At 44.1% G+C, this 23,246-nt stretch overlaps 1 protein-coding gene across 1 annotated transcript; it reads right to left on the bottom strand.

Moving 5' to 3' along the window:
• Positions 1 to 210: 210 nt before the first annotated feature.
• On the bottom strand, positions 211 to 22,676 carry LOC129860935 (probable G-protein coupled receptor 173). The gene is made up of 2 exons (XM_055931867.1): positions 21,577 to 22,676; positions 211 to 5,192 (listed from the first exon to the last, which is right to left on the bottom strand). Exon 2 carries the CDS (start codon positions 4,960 to 4,962, stop codon positions 3,799 to 3,801), a length of 1,164 nt encoding a protein of 387 aa, XP_055787842.1. The 5' UTR covers positions 4,963 to 5,192; positions 21,577 to 22,676; the 3' UTR covers positions 211 to 3,798.
• Between the last annotated feature and the right edge of the window lie 570 nt (positions 22,677 to 23,246).

Raw genomic sequence — 23,246 nt, 5'->3', positions numbered from 1 at the left:
TTATGTCCTCTTTCTGTTGCGTGGGCTAAAAAACATGAGTGCAATACACAAAATAAATGTTAAAATGAATATCCCAGGTGAGGAGCAACATACTCTAGCTGAGAATGTTTTATGATCTGAATCAATATTAAAATTGTCTTGTGTTTGACTTCACGGCATAGAATAAAATGTTGTACTTGCTCCTTACTTTTACATCTTGCAATCTGTCAATAGTTTCAAAGGAAATTTATTTTTCATTACAAAAACCAACAACAAAAATCCTAAATGGCCAGAGACATGCTTAACAGCTCAACCATTTTCTTTTTAAATAATACAAGAAAGAAATGGAAATCACACACTCTGACTTGCTGCTTCCATAATATTTAGAGGTTTAAAGACATTTACATAGGTATCCTTCAAACCTCTTGTATTTTACGTTTGATATTCATCTGCAGATTGTTCTGTGAGCTTTGACATTTTGGGGTCCAGCTTAATTAAAGGGTAAAGTAAAAAAAGTGTTTAAGTTCTGAAATTCAGGATTTGTTCTACTATTCAGAGACTATTCTTATGATTCTGTATTTTCATAGATTTCATGTATAATAACACTGTGGATGCGCACATGTGAAATTTCTTATTTTAAATCCACAACATAAGTATGTATGTAGTCTCCACATACAGGGTCATAATAACTACAGCTACACTGTAAAATCCATGAACTTAGATGAGACATAAAATGAAATATTCAGAAGTCAAATTGGCTTTTGGATGGTTTTGGGCTTTTACAAAGCCCAAACACTACAGAAGAGATAGAAATTGAATCAGTTCTATGACTAACAAAATGCAGTGTATTTCAAACCAAACAAAAAATCATGTATAACATTATTTTATATGATGTTATTCCTTTCACTGAGACACATTGGAAATGAATAAGAGTGCAATAATCATAGTATCTGTGTGGATAGAACCACTCACCCCAAGACAATCTCAAACTGTCTTCAACCTTTATATTCCCATACAAGCAATAACATAATCCCCATTCAGACAGAAGGCTCTGTCGTCCAATTAAGAGGAACTGCACATGTAAAAAATGTTATACCTCTAGAGGCTTTGCAATTCAATGGTTTAAGAAGACACACTCGTTGCATCAGGTTTTTGAATGAACCTCATTGGTTTTAGCACATTCAATTCTCTGTGTCAGGAACAGGCTGAGGGTGAAAAAGACTCGAATAAGCATTTGCAGGACTGACATTTTTCAAAATGCAACGTGTTTCTGGCCATTCCTATTCCCCAAATATCCTTGGTTTTCACCCCTCTAGTCTAGCCTCTAAACATACACACCATCATACTTACGTACAGAAACACTCACACACACATGCATGGTAAAAATATGATGTCCAGGACCCCCCCCCCCCAGTTCCAAGTTAGTCCATTGTCCATATAATACACATTAAATAGTACAGAGGTCACAGTTAATTTACAAAAGGTAGTGTGCCTGAAGCAACAAAAAAAGCACTGTCAGGCATTTCTGCTTATCAAAAAATCACCCCCGGTCTCCCTCCTTCCCTCCCCAACACACACCAACCCCAAAATTCACACATCTTTTTTCATTCCTTGTTTTCACAGATCAATACACAACACCAGCCTCATCCCCTCCCCCCCTCCCACTGATAAGAGAAGAAACAACAACAAAAATTCTGAAAGAAATCCACAATAATCCAGGAAGGGCTTTTGTTAATTCCATTAATTATCCGTTTTGGATTAAAGTTTTCTCTGTCCTTTGCACAAAATTGTACACTCCCGTGTTACAATTTGGCAAGTGTTTTTTCTCTAATACCATCCATGTTAAAGTTTTTGACTGGAGCTTTTACTCTTAGGTTGCGAGGGGGAGAGTTATGCGTTCCCACCGAAAGTCATTAATTACACAGTGTTGTGTTTCCCCATCAGTTGGAATAATCCCTTGATGTTTATTACTTCAACACATAGAGGTATACAGCTGTCAACTCTTTCTTGCATTGGTTATAAACAAACTTTTTTTTTTTTGTACAGAGTAAGGCCATAACCCAGATAATAGAAATAACAATTCAAATTTCTGTTGCTTTTTCATTGTTATTGTTAGATGGGTGTCATTGTTATCGTTTGCAGACAACAGTAGACAATTAGAAAACCCCCCCAAAAACGTACAGTTGTACCCACAAAGGGATAGTATCACGTTCCAAACCTCTCCTTGACATTCACTTAAGATATTACAATCTCTGTGTCCTGGTCTACACTTGGTTAGCATTCTGGTTCAATTCTAAATCATGTTAAGAAAAAACTATTGATTTATCATCCTCCAATGTGCAAAAACATAAATGGGCAAGTTTTTCCCCCCACCCCTCTTCCAAGACCGTCATGTGAAGTGATGATGTCATCAAAGATAAATAACTTTATCCTATCTGAAGATATAAACATTCTGATTTAGCTTTTATGAACATTCCTATCACTGTCTTTTTAAACAATTTGCGAGATTTAAAGAGATTTCCAAGGTGTTCAATCATCTGTAACAATACCACCTGCAGCAACAGGAATTTAGAAAGAGCACTGAGCATTTTCTGTCAATGCATCATTGGTTTTCTGTTATAAAATGGACTCAGATTCTCATAGTTTGTCCTTGATTGGGGCATTGTTTTGTTTAAGTTATCCTCGGGAATCATGGGATAACACAAATATCACCTAAACATGCACTTCATAATTCTGTCTGACTATTAACACTTCACAATTAGTATCTGCTCATTTCTGTTCAACGCTAATGAACACAAGATCAAACTTTTCTCGATGGCAGCTCTTGTTAACACGTGTTTTTCCCATCTCCCATAGTTCACTGATTTGAGGTGTTCGTTAGACCAAATGAGAATGTTACTTGCACATTTTTGTAACGTATGACCATGCCATAATAACTCTTGCTGACATTCCATGATAGCCTCTTGTCAGTTTCTACTTCCGTCGACTTCACTAAATCTTGCATGTTTTCTTTCAAGGGTATTAGTTGTTCAAATCATTAAAATTACGTCAGATCTCAAGATGGACAAATAAATAAACATAATAATTAATCTGAGAAACACTAAATAAACCCGTGAGAGTGCCTGAATATGCTATTTGTACAAAACTCATATTTTGTATGTTTGACTGTGTTGCTGATGCCTTTGATTCAAGCAGTTGAAGGAAGCAGTTTCATATTTGTTCCACATTAAAAGTAAGAATACATACATGCATTTGAGATGGACTCTTTTGTTGTTGGTTCAGTCTCCTATTCTTTCTGTGTGGAGAAGGCCATTTATATTTAAAAAAATAACATAAAAATGGCAGTTAGCAATTTAATGTAACTGATCTAAAAATGTATCCAAATCTATAAGCTTGAGTCAAAGGTGTTTTTGGTTTGATAATAAAATAAGGAAGTCATACATTCTTTCTATAATAATTTTAGACCAACAATTGGTTTCATGGTTTCTACACTGCAGCAACCACATGCCTGTTACTGTGTGTAATACTCCCCCAATAAGACTTTAGAAAAACAATTTAGAACATCCCAAATAAGCTTGAAATACCTATGCTCTCCTCTGACAAGCAGAAACCCAGATACATCACATGGAGGTGAATGGAATTCTGAAATTTTAACCTCTTCAACAGTTCCAGACTGACACCCACCCCTTTTAAATCATCTTGCACTGAATCAAAGGCCACAACAACTCAAATGGTCCCTCAGCCAACCAAACAACTCCCAGACATCCCTGCCACCCCCCCACCCCACCCTCCCCAGGTAACGACCGCCCACCGCCCCCCTCACATGACGCGATAAGGCTCTCGGGGCAGATGAGGTTTAGTCCTACAGCTGGCTGGCAGGTGTGCCAGGAGCCCCTTCTTCAGGTCCTTGTTGAGGAAGAAGCAGACAATGGGGTTTACCCCTGCCTGGGCAAAGCTCATCCATACGGTAGTGGAGAGGTACCGGTGCGGTATGGTGCAGGCCTTGACAAACACCCGCCAGTAGCAGGCCACTATGTAGGGTGACCACAGCACCAGGAACAACAGGGTGATCACGTAGAACATCCTGCCGAGCTGCTTCTCCGCCTTGAACTCCTCCATGCCCAACAGGCGCCGGTTCTGGTTGTGCAAGTTCTGCCGGATGCCCAGCAGGGTGGGCGGCATGGGGCCCCGACCAAAGCCTGCGATCCAGTTGGCTGCCGCCTGGCCGGTGGCGCCAGGCCCATGGAAGGTCCAGTTTTGGCTAATAGCTGGCACCATCTGGACGGGCTTCATCTTGCGGTGCTTGTACTCGAAGAGCAGCAGTTTCATGTAGACCACGTGCGTGGCCAGGATCAGCACGGCCAGCATCAGCATAAAGCCCAGTGTGTCGTTTGCCTTGAAGTAGCGGTGCTCGAAGATGCACTGGTCCTCCTCGCGGATGAACTTGTAGGTGCCCACATCAAAGACAGGTGGGAAGGCCATGGCCACCGACAGTGTCCACACCATGCACACCACCGCCACGCACGTCCAGAAGGTCATGCGCTTGGAGTAGAAGCGGTGGTGGGCGATGGCCATGTAGCGCGTCACGCTGATGCAAAATAACATGAAGGCGGCATGGAAGCAGAAGAGCACGGCCATGAAGGCCACCACCTTGCAGCTGAGCACGCTGTAGGTCCAGGCCGAGCCGTTCTTGATGGACACCAGCACGAAGGGGAAGCAGACGGCCGAGCGGATAGTGTCGGCCAGGCACAGGTCCAGCAGGAAGTAGTAGGGGGCCTTGTGCAGGGCCCGGTCCCTGAGGACCAGCAGAGACACCACCAGGTTCCCCACCAGGCTGATGCAGATGATTAGCCCCAGTAGGACCAGTTTGATGTAGGTGGACACAGCTGACGATGGGCCCCCGACTGCCATCCCTCCCGTCGTGGCCACCACCGCCGCCAGGGGACCGGCGAGCCCCTCACTGGTCTCGTTGCCATTGGCCATCCCTTTGTCTCCCAGGTTATGCCCACTTCTCTCCTGAAATCCACTCCTCCTTCTCCCTCTCCTCCTCCGCCTCCTCCTCCAGCTGCCCTTTCGTTCGTCCTCGTGGTTGCCTCTCCTTTTGATCTCACATGGAACCGGAGCGCTTCAGTCTGCATTGCCCCATTTTTCACTAAGCCCCTTGTTTCCTGTAGCTCTACCTCTCGTGCCTCTTCTTCTCACAGCTTCAGCTCCTGTAAACAGGAAGTAAGAACAGCAAGCATTAAATGTTTGGATGGACTTCCAGGTCTGACATCAGTGTGGAATAATACAGTGTAAGCGTTTGCAGGGAGTATACTGTATAAGGTTAATATGAGAGGTGTGTCTCTCTTGGGTTTTCTAATAGTAAAATACAATGCTTTTATGATTCCAGCATTGGCCTAGCTGGACTGCAGCAGTTGTTTTGTAAAATGTCATAATTTCCAGGAAGTGGTGGTTATGATATGCAATGATTACCTAACTGTCAATATCGTGCTAGGCCAATATGGAGTTAGGTAAGAGTATGAAGTGTTAGACACAGCCATTCTATCAACCGTGTAACTACCTATATGCAGATGATTAGCCCTAGTAGCCCCAGTTTATATACAGCGGGTTCCAGAATGATTGGATTCCTTGATAAGGATGAGCAAAAAATACAGTATCAAATAAATAATACAAATACTGAGCTAAACCTGAAAGATATGTCAAAATTATTATTTGTCAAAATTGTTTTCAATACTCCAGCAGCATTTTTTACATTTGCATTTATGTAATTTAGCACAGTGGTTCCCAAACTCTGGGGCCTGTGGGTCCCCCCTCCCCCCCAAAATAAATAAAACAAACTCACGCCGGCTTTCAACTTACTCTTAAAAGTTGTAATGGTAGAATGCACAAGGTGCAATTTGAAATTGGCTAGTGCATCATCAGTTCCTCTTGTCATGTCAGTCATTGTATACCTTAGAGAGCTGTTTATAATTTGTCAGAAATGTCCAGATCAACTAGCCCATGTCAGCTAACGTTTTTTTAGCCCATATATACTGTTGTCAATTGTTTGTCACTCAAATATCACATGACATGGCAAAATGTATAGAATTGCAAGAATATTTGCTTTAAAACTGACATTTTTTCTTTGCACCCTGACAAAATGTGTAGAATTGCAAGAAATAAGCTTTAAACTGTCACGTTCCTGACCTTATTTACTTTGTTTAGTCTTTGTTTAGTTGGTCAGGATGTGAGCTGGGTGGGCATTCTATGTTTTGTGTTTCTATGTTGGGTTTGTTGTTTGGCCTAATATGGTTCTCAATCAGAGCCAGGTGTTTGTCATTGTCTCTGATTGGTAACCATATTAAGGTATCCTGTTTTCACTGTTTGTTTGTGGGTGATTGTTCCTGTTCGTGTGTTCATCTGTTCTGTGTTCCCATGTTCAGGACTGTCGCGTTTTCGGTTCCTTCTGTCAGTTTGTTGTTTTTGTTCGTCGTTTAAATATCCTAATTAAAATATGGATTATCATCACGCTGCATTTTGGTCCTCCTCTCTTTCACCCGAAGACAGCCGTTACATAAACCTGCAAAATTCTCTGAACAGTGATGAACAGTGATGGTGCCCATAGAAATAGACGTTGCGCGGGATGTTCCCCAATGCTGGAAGGGGGGCCCCGAATGAAAAAGTATGGGAACCCCTGTCTTAAGAGAGCTATTTATAACTATTTTAGAAATCTCCAGATCAACTAGACCATGTCAGCTAACGATCCCTTATTAAAGATGATGTCACGATCGTCGTGGTAATCATACTCGGAACAAGGCGCAGCGTACGTAGATTTCCACGTGTTTATTAATTGAAACTCACAAAAACAATAAAGAGCAACGAAACGTAACGTACTGTAGAGCTCACAGGCATCAACACGAAAACAAGATCCCACAAAAACCAGTGGGGAAATGGCTGCCTAAATATGATCCCCAATCAGAGACAACAATAAACAGCTGCCTCTGATTGGGAACCATACCAGGCCAACATAGAAATCAAAACACCTAGATAGGAACACTCCCCCTAGTCACACCCCGACCTAACCAAAATAGAGAATCACAAGGCTCTCTATGGTCAGGGCGTGACAGTACCCCCACCCTCCCCCCAAAGGTGCGGACTCTGGCCGCAAAACCTGAAACCAACTGGGGATGGTAGGGGGGGGGGGGGGGGGGGGGGTGACTAGTGTCGGTGGCGGCTCCGGTGCGGGTCTTTGCCCCCGCCCAGACCATGGGTCCGGCCATGGAGCCGGGTAGAACGCCATGCCCGGACTGGGCATTGGCGTAGAGGAGGGCCCCGGTCATGGAGCTGGGTTGTACGCCGCATCCGGACTGGGCGGGGGTGACTAGTGTCGGTGGCGGCTCCGGTGCGGGTCTTTGCCCCCGCCCAGACCACGGGTCCGGCCATGGAGCTGGGTAGAACGCCGTGCCTGGACTGGACATCGGCGCAGAGGAAGGCTCCTGCCATGGAGCGGGACCGGACGCCGTGCCAGGACTGGGCACCGGCATAGAGGAAGGCTCCGGCCTTGGGGTGGGACTGGACACCGTGCCTGGACTGGACATCGGGGCAGAGGAAGGCTCCTGCCCTGGAGCTGAGCTGGACGCCGTGCTCGGACTGGGCATCGGCACAGAGGAAGGCTCCTGCCCTGGAGCTGGAGGTTCTGGACCATGGACCATCGCAAGAGGTTCCGGACCATGGACCGTCTCAGGAGGTTCCGGACTGTGAAACGTGGCCGGCAGCTCCGGACTGTGAACCGTCGCCAGAAGCTCTGGACTGGGACTCGTCGCCTGAAGCTCTGGACTGGGGACCGTCGCCTGAAGCTCTGGACTGGGGACCGTCGCCTGAAGCTCTGGACTGGGGACCGTCGCCTGAAGCTCTGGACTGGGGACCGTCGCCTGAAGCTCTGGACTGGGGACCGTTGCCTGAAGTTCTGGACTGGGGACCGTCGCCTGACGCTCTGGACTGGGGACCGTCGCCTGCCGCTCTGGACTGGGGAGGCGCACTGGAGGCCTGATGCGTGGGGCCGGCACAGGTGGCACCAGACTGGTGACATGCACTTCAGGGCGAGTGCGGGGAGCAGGCACAGGACGTACCTGACTGGGAAGGCGTACTTGAGGGAGAGTGCGAGGAGCAGGCACAGGATGTACCGGACTGGGGACACACACTTCAGCGAGAGTGCGAGGAGCAGGCACAGGACGTACCGGACTGGGGACACGCACTTCAGGGAGAGCGCGAGTAGCAGGCACAGGACGTACCGAACAAGGGACACGCACTTCAGGGAGAGTGCGAGGAGCAGGTACAGGACGTACTGGGCTGTGGAGGCGCACTGGAGACCTGGTGCATAGAACCGGCACAAATTGTACCGGAACAATGACACACTTCGCACGGCGAGTGCGGGGAGCTGGCACAGGACATACTGGGCTGTGTATGCGCACTGGAGACCTGGTGTGTAGAACTGGCACAAATCGTACCGGAACGGTGACCCACACTTCAGGGCGAGGGAGTGGAGGAGACACAGGACGTACCGGACTGGGGAGGCGCACTGGAGGCCAGATGCGTGAAACTGATGCAGATGACACCGGACTGGTGTCACGCTCCTCAGCACGCCCGCTCTGCAGCACTCTCATCGCCACCACCTCGCTCCGGAATCTTTCGTCGAGTTCCTCCTTCGACTCCCTGACGGTCCCTGGCTCATTCCTCGGCTCCGCCGACCACCAATTTTTGGGGGGGGCTGTCTTTTGGGCTTACTCTGTGGCCGCGAACCCCGGCGTCGTCGCTGTCCTCCCTTAAAATTAATAATACAAATACTGAGCTATATTGTATGCTACCAAAAAATAGAACAATTACAGTATATTATTTTATACTAATACTATTTCTCAGAGAAAGAGGTTTTGTTCAACAAGTAATAAAAAATATAAAAAAGATATTGATCAAAATGATTGGATCTGTTTTCAATACTCCAGCACCCTCCCCCTGCGAGGATAATGACACTGAGCCTTTTTCTAAAATGTTTTATGAAATTAAAGAACACATTGGGAAGGATCTTGACCATTCCTCCATTCAGAATCTTTCCAGTTCCTAGATTTCCTTCATCTGTGCTTATGGACTGCCTTCTTCAATTCAAACAACACATTTTCAATGGTGTTCAATTCTGGAGACTGAGATGGCCATTGCAAAATGTTGATTTTGTGGTAAATTAACAATTTCTTTGTGGATTTTGGTGTGCGCTTGTGGTTGTTGTCTTGCTAGAAGATCCAACTGCGGCCTCTGGGCAGAGGCAACCAGATTTTTGACTTGGAATGGCCTAAGGTCCCTCCCAATGTGTTCTCCAATCTCATAAACATTTTAGAAAAAGGCTCAGTGACTTTATCCTCGCAGGGGTAGGGTGCTGAGCAGCTAGGCAAAAATGGAGGAAAACTAAACTTCCGGAGAACCTATCATCCTTCCACTCCCTCCTCTTTACCTTCTCTTCTGTATCCTCTGCTAAAGCCACTTTCTATCACTCTTAATTCCAAGCCTCTGCCTCCAACCCTGGGAAACTCTTTTCCACTTTCTCCTTCCTCTTTAATCCTCCACCTCCTCTCTCTCCTTCCTCTCTTGATAAAAAGATTGATGACTACCACTCCTCATTCACTCAGCATACTGAGTCCACTGGTCCCACTCACACAGAACTCCCCTTCGCCTTGACCTCTTTCTTCCCTCTCTCCAGCTGAAATCCCGCTGAAATCCAGCTGCCCAACAACATGCCCACTCGACAGTCATTCCCTCTTCCCTTCTCCAGACCATCTCTGGAGACCTTCTCCCATTCCTCCCTCATCAACTCATCCCTGACCACTGGCTGCGTCCCCTCTGACTTCAAGAGGGCCAGAGTATCTCTCCTCCTCAAGAAACCAGCACTCAACCCCTCTGATCAGTATCCCTTCATTCTTTTCTTTCCTAAACACTTGAGCGTGCTTTCTCTGACCAACTCTCTCGTTATCTCTCTCAGAACGATCTTCTTGACACTAATCAGTCAGACTTCAAGACGGGTCACTCAACTGAGACTGCTCTTCTCTGTGCCAAAGCTGACTCTTTCTCTCTGCTGTTCTCATCCTCCTCGATCTATCTGCTGCCTTCGACACTGTGAATTACCAGACCCTCCTCTCCACCCTCTCAGGATTGTGCGTCTCATGCTCTGCACACTCCTGGATTGCATCCTGCTTGGCATGTGCTCTTACCAGGCGGCGCAGAGAGGATCTGTGTCTGCACCATGTGCTCTCACTACTGGTGCCCCCCAGGGCTCAGTTCTAGGTCCTCTCCTCTTTTCTCCAAACACCAAGTCACTCGGCTCTGTCATATCCTCTCATGGTCTCTTCTATCATTGCTATGCGGATGACACTCAACTGCTTTTCTCATTCCCCCTTCTGACACCCAGGTGGCAACATGCATCTCTGCGTGCCTGGCAGATATCTCAGCGTGTATGTCAGCCCGCCACCTCAAGCTCAACCTCAACAAGACGGAGCTACTCTTCCTCCCAAGACCTCTCCATCACGTTTGAAAACTCTACTGTGTCCCCCTCCCAGAATGCAAAAGACCTTGGCGTGACCCTTGACAACACCCTGTCGTTCTCTGCAAACATCAAAGCAGTGACTCTCTCCTGCAGGTTCATGCTCTACAACATCCGTAGAGTACGACTTTTCCTCACACAGGAAGAGGCGCAGGTCCTAATCCAGTCACTCGTCATATCCCTTCTGGACTACTGCAACTCTCTGCTTGCTGGACTCCCCGCGTGTGCCATCAAACACCTACAACTTATCCAGAACACTGCAGCCCATCTAGTGTTCAACCTCCCAAGTTCTCTCTTCACTTCACTCCTCCATACACTCCACTGGCTTCCAGTCGAAGCGGGCATCCACTACAAGACCATAGTACCTGCCTATGGAGCAGCAAAGGGAACTGCCCTGCTCTAACTTCAGGCTATGCTCAAACCCTACATCCAAACCTGAGCGCTCTGTTCTGCCACCGCTGGTCTCTTGGCTGTCCCACCCCTACGGGAGAAGTGGTCAAAGCTCTCCTCTGGTCTGGCACCCCAATGGTGGAACCAGCTTTCCCCTGATGCTAGGACAGCACTGTCCATGCCCATCTTACGAAAATGTCTGAAAACCTACCTCTTCAAAGAGTATCTTAAATAATACATCTGCCTTATGTCTCAGCTAGTTTGAGATGAATGCACTAACCGTAAGTTGCTCTGGATAAGAGCGTCTGCTAAAAAAAAAGAAAGACTAAAATGCAAATGGTTCTGGAGTATTGAAAACAGGGGATCCAATCATTTTGACCCATATCTTTTTTATTTATTTTTTGCATTACTTGTTTAACAAATGAGCATACAATTTAGCCCAGTATTTGAATTATTTATTTTATACAGTATTTTTTGCTCATCGTTATCAAGGGATCCAATAATTCTGGACCCCACTGTATGTAGTACATCGTAATAATAAGGTATGTCATTCTATTTCAGTTAACTCTTTAAGGGATAGTTCGGGATCTTGCCAATGAACCCCTTTATCTACTTCCCCAGAGTCAGATGGACCCGTGGATACAGTTATTATTATTTTTCACTAACCTAACGCTAGTTAGAATTGGCTCGCAAAACTACCTCTAACTTCCTTCATACTGGACGCAGAGACATACAAATGGTATCCTGAACTATCCCTTTAACTAATTTTCCATCTTTATGTCCAAGTCTGTCCCACCTTCCCCACCCTTTACCCCAAAATAACGTTCTGACTGTAGTTGTTTACAACATTAATACATTGTATTAAAGCCCCTATCTTCAAGCATTATTCAAGGCCTGTAATACAGAATCAAATGTCATAATAGCGGAGGAAGATGTTCAAGTCATCATTCTCGGAATTACACAAATCATTTGTCCCATGGAATCAATCAATTGTTTCTACAAGGGGTGAAACAGGGCTCACATAGGCATCTGCTGTAGCATGCTGTGGAACATCTTCTCTTTCCCCCTCAGCACCAATCATATCAGCTGTTTTCTCCACACGCTACATGGCATGCCAGCAACTAGTCTGTCACGGTAATTACCTCGCTTGTTGCTAGGCTACAACACCTTACAATATTTGTGTGTGTGTGTGTGTGTGTGTGTGTGTGTGTGTGTGTGTGTGTGTGTGTGTGTGTGTGTGTGTGTGTGTGTGTGTGTGTGTGTGTGTGTGTGTGTGTGTGTGTGTGTGTGTGTGTGTCTGTGAAGGAGATCGGGGAAAACAAATCACTTGTGAAGTTGAGATGGCATTTGCTTGATGAAGCCTCATTGGTGCAGTCACTTTGGGGACCACTGACCGGGCATTTCCAAAAGAGGTTGCATTGCACAGTGACACTTGAGATGTACAGTATGTCTGATAGCTCAGTGGTGTGCATGTGTACGTGTCTGTGCATGCTCTCTTGTGGGTGTGTGTGTGATGGGAGTCAATCGGTATTGACCCCTCCACCACCATCATTTGTATTGATGAAACCTTCGGAAGTAATCGGGGGAATGTACAGGTGATGATTATGGAGTATGTGAGTCCTACAGGAGAGAGAAAGGCTTAGAACCATTGTTTCACCGCAGGCATACTAATGTATTTCTGTCACAGTAATTACAGCAGCTTGTTGCTAGGCTACAGGACCATTCTGCCTTGTGCTGTGTTATTCTCTCTCTGTGTGTGTGTGTGTGTGTGTGTGCGTGCGTGCGTGCGTGCGTGCGTGCGTGCGTGCGTGCGTGCGTGCGTGCGTGCGTGCGGTGTCGTGTCGTGTCGTGTCTGTCTGTCTGTCTGTAAGACTATATGAACTATTGTGATGAATGGTGGGGGCATTGATAGTTTCAGATGGAGAATAGCTATTGTTTCGTTTTTTTCTGGGGAGTGCATACCATATGATAAAGCCAATGAAGGTATCACATAATAAACTGTTTTCAGTTATAAGTGCACCCATAGTTAGTTCTCAAAGTCTATGATAACACTTCAGAAAAGTTTTCTTAGTAAACAATTATTTATACGTAGAGTAAAATTATTATATACATTTAGAATAATTTCTAAAACATTTATAAGCATACATGAGTATTTATGATGGCGTTCTAATTAAAGTTATTATAAAGTGCTAACACAGTTACTCATAATAACCCAGTGGTCCCTGATGAGCCCAGTTCTCCTTAATTTAAAAATTAAACCCATATTATTGAATAATAATGCTTATATTAATGAATAAGAGCTGAAATACATAAATGTACACTACTGGTCAAAAGTTTTAGAACACCTCTCATTCAAGGGTTTTTCTTTAATTTTACTATTTTTTTACTATTTACTATTGTAGAATAATAGTGAAGATATCAACACTATTAAATAACACATGGAATCATGTAGTAAACAAAAAAAGTGTTAAACAAATCAAAATATATTTTATATTTGAGATTCTTCAAATAGCCACCCTTTGCCTTGATGACAGCTTTGCACATTCTTGGCATTCTCTCAACCAACTTCATGAGGTAGTCACCTGGAATGCATTTCAATTAACAGGTGTGCCTTCTTAAAAGTTCATTTATGGAATTTCTTTCCTTCTTAATGCATTTGAGCCAATCCAGTTGTGTTGTGACAAGGTAGGAGGAGTATACAGAAGATAGACCTATTTGGTAAAAGACCAAGTCCATATTATGGCAAGAACAGCTCAAATAAGCAAAGAGAAATGACAGTCCATCATTACTTTAAGACATGAAGGTCAGTCAATCTGGAACATTTCAAGAACTTTGAAAGTTTCTTCAAGTGCAGTCGCAAAAACCATCAAGCGCTATGATGAAACTGGCTCTCATGAGGACCGCCAAAGGAATGGAAGACCCAGAGTTACCTCTGCTGCAGAGAATAAGTTAATTTGAGTTACCAGCCTCAGAAATTGCAGCCCAAATAATGCTTCACAGAGTTCAAGTAACAGAGACATCTCAACATCAACTGTTCAGAGGAGACTGAGGGAACCAAGCATTCATGGTTGAATTGCTGCAAAGAAACCACTACTAAAGGACATCAATAAGAAGAGGCTTGCTTGGGCCAAGAAACACGAGCAATGGATATTAGACCAATGGAAATTTGTCCTTTAGTCTGGAGTCCAAATTTGAGATTTTTAGTTCCAACTGGATGGTCTCGGCATTGGTATTTCACACTGTAAAGCATGGAGGAGGAGGTGTTATGGTGTGGGGGTGCTTTGCTGGTGACACTGTCTGTGATTTATTTAGAATTCAAGGCACACTTAACCAGCATGGCTATCACAGCATTCTGCATCGATACACCATCCCATCTGGTTTGTGCTTAGTGGGACTATCATTTGTTTTTCAATAGGAAAATGACCCAACACACCTCCAGGATGTGTAAGGGCTCTTTTACCAAGAAGGAGAGTGATGGAGTGCTGCATCAGATGACCTGGCCTCCACAATCACCAGACCTCAACCCAATTGCTCAGCATATGTGGGAGCTCCTTCAAGACTGTTGGAAAAGCATTCCTGATTGAGAGAAGCTGATTGAGAGAATGCCAAGATTGTGCAAAGCTGTCATCAAGGCAAAGGATGGCTATTTGAAGAATCCCAAATATAAAATATATTTTCATTTGTTTAACACTTTTTTGGTTACTACATGATTCCATATATGTTATTTCATAGTTTTGATGTCTTCACTATTATTCTACAATGTAGAAAATAGTACAAATAAAGAAAACCCCTTGAATGAATAGGTGTTCTAAAACATTTTTTTATTTATTTATTTTTATTTATTTAACCTTTATTTAACCAGGTAGGCAAATTGAGAACACGTTCTCATTTACAATTGCGACCTGGCCAAGATAAAGCAAAGCAGTTCGACACATACAACAACACATAGTTACACATGGAGTAAAAACAAACATATAGTCAATAATACAGTGAAAAAGATAAAAAAATAAGTCTATATACAATGTGAGCAAGTGAGGTGAGATAAGGGAGGTGAAGGCAAACAGATATATGTATAAATAAATAAAAATATAAAAAGGCCATGGAGGCGAAGTGAGTACAACACAGCAAGTAAAATAAAAACTAAAAAAAAAAACACTGGAATGGTTGGTTTGCATTGGAAGAAAGTGCAAAGTAGAGACAGAAATAATGGGGTGCAAAGGAGCAAAATAAATTAATAAATAAATACAGTAGGTAAAGAGGTAGTTGTTTGGGCTAAATTGTAGATGGGTTATGTACAGGTGCAGTAATCTATGAGCTGCTCTGACAGCTGGTGCTTAAAGCTAGTGAGGGAGATAGGTGTTTCCAGTTTCAGAGATTTTTGTAGTTCGTTCCAGTCATTGGCAGCAGAGAACTGGAAGGAGAGGCGTCCAAAGGAAGAATTGGTTTTGGGGGTGACTAGAGAGATATACCTGCTGGAGCGCGTGCTACGGGTAGGTGCTGCTATGGTGACCAGCGAGCTGAGATAAGGGGGGACTTTACCTAGCAGGGTCTTGTAGATGACCTGGAACCAATGGGTTTGGCGACGAGTATGAAGCGAGGGCCAGCCAACGAGAGTGTACAGGTCGCAGTGGTGGGTAGTATATGGGGCTTTGGTGACAAAACGGATGGCACTGTGATAGACTGCATCCAATTTATTGAGTAGGGTTTTGGAGGCTATTTTGTAAATGACATCACCGAAGTCGAGGATTGGTAGGATGGTCAGTTTTACAAGGGTATGTTTGGCAGCATGAGTAAAGGATGCTTTGTTGCGGAATAGGAAGCCAATTCTAGATTTGACTTTGGATTGGAGATGTTTGATGTGGGTCTGGAAGGAGAGTTTACAGTCTAACCAGACACCTAGGTATTTGTAGTTGTCCACATATTCTAAGTCAGAGCCGTCCAAAGTAGTGATGTTGGACAGGCGGGCAGGAGCAGGCAGCGATCGGTTGAAGAGCATGCATTTGGTTTTACTTGTATTTAAGAGCAGTTGGAGGCCACGGAAGGAGAGTTGTATGGCATTGAAGCTCGCCTGGAGGGTTGTTAACACAGTGTCAAAAGAAGGGCCAGAAGTATACAGAATAGTGTCGTCTGCGTAGAGGTGGATCAGAGAATCACCAGCAGCAAGAGCGACATCATTGATGTAAACAGAGAAGAGAGTCGGTCCAAGAATTGAACCCTGTGGCACCCCCGTAGAGACTGCCAGAGGCCCGGACAACAGACCCTCCGATTTGACACACTGAACTCTATCAGAGAAGTAGTTGGTGAACCAGGCGAGGCAATCATTAGAGAAACCAAGGCTGTCGAGTCTGCCAATGAGGATGTGGTGATTGACAGAGTCAAAAGCCTTGGCCAGGTCAATGAATACGGCTGCACAGTATTGTTTCCTATCGATGGCGGTTACGATATCGTTTATGACCTTGAGCGTGGCTGAGGTGCACCCATGACCAGCTCTGAAACCAGATTGCATAGCGGAGAAGGTGTGGTGTGATTCGAAATGGTCGGTAATCTGTTTGTTGACTTGGCTTTCGAAGACCTTAGAAAGGCAGGGTAGGATAGATATAGGTCTGTAGCAGTTAGGGTCAAGGGTGTCCCCCCCTTTGAAGAGGGGGATAACCGCAGCTGCTTTCCAATCTTTGGGGATCTCAGACGACACGAAAGAGAGGTTGAAGAGGCTAGTAATAGGGGTGGCAACAATTTCAGCAGATAGTTTTAGAAAGAAAGGGTCCAGATTATCTAGCCCGGCTGATTTGTAAGGGTCCAGATTTTGCAGCTCATTAAGAACATCAGCTGACTGTATTTGGGAGAAAGAGAAATGGGGAAGGCTTGGGCGAGTAGCAGAGGGGAGGGCAGTGCTGTTGTCCCGGGTAGGGGTAGCCAGGTGGAAAGCATGGCCAGCCGTAGAAAAATGCTTATTGAAATTCTCAATTATAGTGGATTTGTCGGTGGTGACAGTGTTTCCTATCTTCAGGGCGGTTGGAAGCTGGGAGGAGGTGTTCTTATTCTCCATGGACTTTACGGTGTCCCAGAACTTTTTTGAATTTGTGTTGCAGGAAGCAAATTTCTGCTTGAAAAAGCTAGCCTTGGCTGTTCTAACTGCCTGTGTATATTGGTTTCTGGCTTCCCTGAAAAGTTGCATATCACGGGGGCTGTTCGATGCTAATGCAGAACGCCATAGGATGTTTTTCTGTTGGTTAAGGGCAGTCAGGTCAGGAGAGAACCAAGGGCTATATCTGTTCCTGGTTCTAAATTTCTTGAATGGGGCATGCTTATTCAAGATGGTGAGGAAGGCATTTTTTAAAAATGACCAGGCATCCTCTACTGACGGGATGAGATCAATATCCTTCCAGGATACCCCGGCCAGGTCAATTAGGAAGGCCTGCTCGCTGAAGTGTTTCAGGGAGCGTTTGACAGTGATGAGTGGAGGTCGTTTGACCGCTGACCCATTACGGATGCAGGCAATGAGGCAGTGATCGCTGAGATCTTGGTTAAAAACAGCAGAGGTGTATTTGGAGGGCAAGTTTGTTAGGATGATATCTATGAGGGTACCCGTGTTTACGGAATTGGGGTGGTACCTGGTAGGTTCATTAATAATTTGTGTGAGATTGAGGGCATCAAGCTTAGATTGTAGGGTGGCTGGGGTGTTGAGCATGTTCAAATTTAGGTCGCCTAGCAGCACGAGCTCTGAAGATAGATGGGGGGCAATCAGTTCACATATAGTGTCCAGAGCACAGCTGGGGGCAGAGGGTGGTCTATAGCAGGCGGCAACGGTGAGAGACTTGTTTTTAGAGAGGTGGATTTTTAAAAGTAGAAGTTCAAATTGTTTGGGAACAGACCTGGATAGTATAACAGAACTCTGCAGGCAGTCTTTGCAGTAGATTGCAACACCGCCCCCTTTGGCCGTTCTATCTTGTCTGAAAATATTGTAATTGGGGATAAAAATGTCTGAATTTTTGGTGGTCTTTCTAAGCCAGGATTCAGACACGGCTAATACATCCGGGTTGGTAGAGTGTGCTAAAGCAGTGAACAAAACAAACTTAGGGAGGAGGCTCCTAATGTTAACATGCATGAAGCCAAGGCTATTACGGTTACAGAAGTCATCAAAAGAGAGCGCCTGGGGAATAGGAGTGGAGCCAGGTACTGCAGGGCCTGGATTCACCTCTACATCACCAGAGGAACAGAGGAGAAGTAGGATAATAGTACGGCTAAAAGCTATGAGAATTGGTCGCCTAGAGCTACCAGAGCAGAGAGTAAAAGGAAGTTTCTGGGGGCGATAAAATAGTTTAAAGGAATAATGTACAGACAAAGGTATGGTAGGATGTGAATACAGTGGAGGTAAACCTAGGTATTGAGTGATGATGAGAGAGATCTTGTCTCTAGAAACATCATTGAAACCAGGTGATGTCATCGCATATGTGGGTGGTGGAACTGCAGGGTTGGATATGGTATAGAGAGCAGGGCTAGAATCTCTACAGTGAAATAAGCCAATAAACACTAACCAGAACAGCAATGGACAAGGCATATTTACATTAAGGAGAGGCAAGCTTAATCGAGTGATAAATAAGGGTCCAGTGAGTAGAGGTTGGTTGGGGTCGTGGCGATCCAGACAGCTGGCCGGGTATATGGCTATCGGTAGCAGCATAGGATGGAGGTCTGTTTGTAGATACCTCGTGCGTTTCCGTCGGTAGGTTCCGTGTAGTGGGGTTTTGTTCAGATAGCAGCCGATAAGACAGCTAACGATTAGCGGGCCTCAGATGAGCGTTCAGGTAACGCCGGGACGGAGGTGCCGGTTGGATAAATCCCTCGGGCAGATAACGTCGGCAGTCAGTCGTGAAGGCCCGGTGGGGTTCCGTATCTGCAGCAGCAACAAAGAAGCGGGTCCGGATGGTGATGGAACTCCTCAGCTGGCTAGCTCCAGCATGATTTGAGTTAGCTCCGGGGTCGACGGAGCCAATAGTCACACGGTATGCAGCTAGCTAGCTGCGAAATCAAGGTGCAAGTGTCCAGAGGCTGCGGTTGGAATCCGGGGAAACTGAGAGAAAAAAAGTCCCGGAATGCTCCGGTCCGAGTCGCGTTGCACAAAAGTGCCGGTAGATTATCGAGCTAGAGGAATAGCTGATGACCGCAAGACGTGGGCAGCTGAAACACCAACGCTAGCCAGCAAACCGGCTAATTTCGGGGCAGCTACAGATTAGCTTCTGGCTAGCTATCGGAGTAGCTTCTGGATTAGCTTTCAGGCTAGCTTCTGAATTAGCCCCTGGCTATCTTCCACGATGGATTTTCAGATTGAGGTAAATAGTACTTATTGTAATTGGTGAAGCGGGTTGCAGGAAAGCTTTTGCAGGAAAGCTTTTGTAGTTGAGTTCTTGGATAATAAAATAAATAAAAGATATGTGAAGAAAAGGTGTAAATATATATATATACAGGACACGACACGACAACACGGAAAAATACGTCTGAACTGCTAAGCTACCTTGGTTTTGACCAGTAGTGTACCTTTAAACCAATTTCAATATGGCATATTAAAAAAAAAACCTATAGGGGCCTATATTCTTGTTAATTGCCCAATCTCTCATATACAAATATTTTTCAATTTTTTATTTGTTATAGTAAATCCAACATTTCAGATATAAACAGGGCCTTACTTAATTAGGCATGAGACATTTTTAAACCAAAGCAATGTCACAGTTTTGTGTTGCTAGCTATAGAAAGGGACTGTGGTATCATTTGACTCTGTTCACATGATGTAATACTATGGTCATGTAGACATAATATCTTCTATATTACCATTCCCCATGGTTACATTTGTGGAATACTATAGATTCCAACAAGCGACCGGGGGCCCTGTGACTGCTTATGTCGCTTATGCCTGGGGCCGGCCCTGGGTGGCACCTGATATATTGAGTTAGTAGATTAACAATAGCTAGATGAAGTATGTGGTTGAGTGTCACTTGTCTGTGTCAATAGCAGAATCACAGCAGAAACACACCTGTCATAGGCTAATAATTGGTAAATTATTAAAATCATTTTTAAAATTTATTGTAGCACACTATTGGTGTCTCCTATTCAATCACCTCTATCATTACACTGTAGGCCTAAGATATTTAGAATTAATTAGGCTGTTCCAGAGCCTTATATTGAGATAAAGAATCTACAATCCAAATATAAGGCTCTGGTCTATTACATTTCATGTGACTTTATTAGTCTAAGTGGCATGAACCTTGGTGGCTAGAACATGAGAACAGTTTGTAGAAGCCCTATATTCAGGGCCGGCTCTAGCCTTTTGGAGGCCCTAAGCGATATTTGCTTTGGGGGAATGCTAACAAGCAGGCCAAATCTTCACAGCAGAGAGTTTTAAAGTTAATTTCCTGCAATTCTACAAATTTTGCCTCGGGGCAGGGAGACATTTTTGCTGTTTTAAAGCGAATTTTCTGCAGTTCTACCCATTTTGCCATGGGGCGGAGAGAGCATTTAGCAATTTTATAACACATTTCTTGCAATTCTACTCATTTTCCTGCTTATGTTGCTTATGCCTGGAGGCCAAAAAGGTATAAGAGAAATAGGCATATGAAGAATAGATTATTAATATACAGAAAGATGTGAGTGGAAAAGGAATTCAAACGATGGGAAAAAACAAAGATATTGATGAGGTAAGATTAGATCATCATGTGTAGGCCTATATCATTTTGATGCAAAGTTAATATACTGGCTATAGGGATATAAGAGCTTCACAGGAATACCGAAAGGCTATAGATCATGAAGGGAGGGGCCTGGAGAAATTGGAGTGGGTTGGTGGTAGCTGAGCCATTGTCAAGAACTGGATAGCAACAGCAATAGAGTACTGCTGCCATGGTCGCGGTGGGAGGAGGCGACGCGGAATTCACCAACCAAAGGAGCCGGAATCACTCTGACACTGTTCATCACCGACCGAATGCAATTATAAACAACGGTATTAGAATATGAATAAACACATCCGGGGCTAGGGAAAATACAATAGGTTTAGAGGTGGGCTTGACGCGTCATGTTTGAAGTTAAGTAAATGCATGAACAATTGCGAATAGGCCTAGAGCCTATGGTAGACTGGGTCATTTGAAGCATTCAACTTGATCCAATCCTTTCACAATTCATGAACAGATGATGTTGATAATAATTCATCAACGAGGGCTGATGACGAGACCCCAACACCCCAGTTGCATCGCATTCGCAAATGGGTAGACCTGTATCGATGCTGTCATAACGGAAATTTGACCAGTGAATAATATAGCTACCGATTGATATAGCCTCGTGTCCATAATGCGGTTCCCCGTTGTAATTTACCATAGGGCATAGATCACACAAATGGCACTTAAATCTGCAGTGGTGTGTGTCGACTATAATAACCAGAAGATATTAAGGGCCTACATGTACAGTTTGTTTATGGCATGCGTCATGGGGCTGCATGAATCATAACAGAAATAGGCTATGTTGTAGCCCCAAAAATGGGTTTCACACAAGTTAACGAATTAACCAGGTACCTGAGGGAAAAAATAAGGCTACGTGGGGCCTATGAGTAATAACAAAAACACCGAAACAAAAAAATGACATAGGAAGGTGAAAGGAAATCTTACCTTATTTATTATGCTTGTCCTCGAGACAAAGGTTTAGGATTTTATTCTAGGCCGCTTTTTGCAGTCCACATTAAATATAAAATGATTCAAAGATCATGGTAAAGCAACAGTAAATGGCATAGAGGGGTCAACAAAACGAGCATAAATTCCAAATATAATCCACAATGAATGTCGACATCCTTCACAATTAAATGACTGAAAACATCATTTATACAGGGTATTGTCACCTCAGTAGAATCAGATCTTAATGCACATATACTTTTACTTTGGCAAGGCTCCCCCGTCAATTAAGCCTGTTGCAGACTTCTTAAATAAACACAGGTTTTAAAGAACAAAAAGGATCGTTTTCTCTTTTTTCGTGTGCATGTCATGTCTTCGGGTTTTCCATAAAGCTCTCCCAATGTTCAGCAATAAATTCCCATCACACTGACAGAATAGAACAAATGGGTAAATTCCAATTCTGACAATCTTTTCTGTTTTCAAATACTTATTTCTCGGTGAATGTCATCAACTGGATCCTATCACTGGTAAACGCATCTCAATTTTGAAAATAACGGTGGTCATATTACAGAACATCACGCTTTTATTGTGGGGCTTGCTCTGCTTGTTGGATTCTCCATCAAAAAAAGAGACGCCTTTTTTCGACCATTCTAGTCTCTTGTGATTTTATATTTTCAGTGATAACCCATCCTCTTCCATATTCAACTGTAGGCCAATATGCGGACTCCGTTCAGAGTGCAGTCATCCTTTTTGAAAATATGTACACTGTAGGCGCCCTATATATTTAAAAATGCACACGTCTGGTTTGGTCTTTGATGGGATTGAAAAAACGATTCATTGTTTGCGGTGATAAATCCCAAATCCCAGGTCTTTCACGGACATGTCAAGTCGTTCGGAATCCATCCTCAGTCATTGTATAAATAATGAAAACTAGAAATGACCTAAATGAAATGGCTGTTAGCAATGGTGAATTGGAAACAGCGGCTCTCGTCTATGCGCGGATCCTCGGGTTTTCCTCGGCTCCCTTCGGAATTAGCGAGGTAAGATTCGGGATCTTTCGGAATAGGACAGGCGCGTGGTACGGTGTTCTAGGGAAAAAAAGAATCCGTGTGATTCACAATCAGTCACATAACTTCACTACATGGAAAGGATATTGGAAATATTATCTCCCCTCTTCATGATGTGACAATTTGAAGTTACTGTGCCCTTTTTTTTTTAACAAAGCATATATTTCAACTGCTGTAGGCTATTGTTTTTAATGTTGTTGCTTTCCCATCATGGTGGTAGGCCCTGTAACAGTCCTGACCTATTTATGTTAGTTTTTATGTGTTTTTGGTCAGGGCATGTGTTTTGGGTGGGCAGTCTATGTTATTCGTTTCTATGTTGGTTTTGGTTTGCCTGGTATGGCTCTTGATTAGAGGCAGGTGGTTTGCATTTTCCTCTAATCAAGAGTCATATTTAGGTAGGGCATTCACACTGTTTGTTTGTGGGTGGTTGTCTCCTGTGTCTGTGTGATGTTACGCCACATGGGACTGTAGCGTTTTGTTTGTAGTCGTGTACCTGTTCGTGCGTTCTTCAAGTTATATGTAAGTTCGTGTCCAGGTCTGTTTTCATCGTTTATTTGTTTTGTAGTTTATTCAAGTATAGTTCGTTTTTTGTCTACGTCGTGT

This window comes from Salvelinus fontinalis, chromosome 8, assembly GCF_029448725.1.
Source record: "Salvelinus fontinalis isolate EN_2023a chromosome 8, ASM2944872v1, whole genome shotgun sequence".
Lineage (NCBI taxonomy): Eukaryota > Metazoa > Chordata > Actinopteri > Salmoniformes > Salmonidae > Salvelinus > Salvelinus fontinalis.
This window is presented reverse-complemented; position numbering and strand designations above follow the sequence as displayed.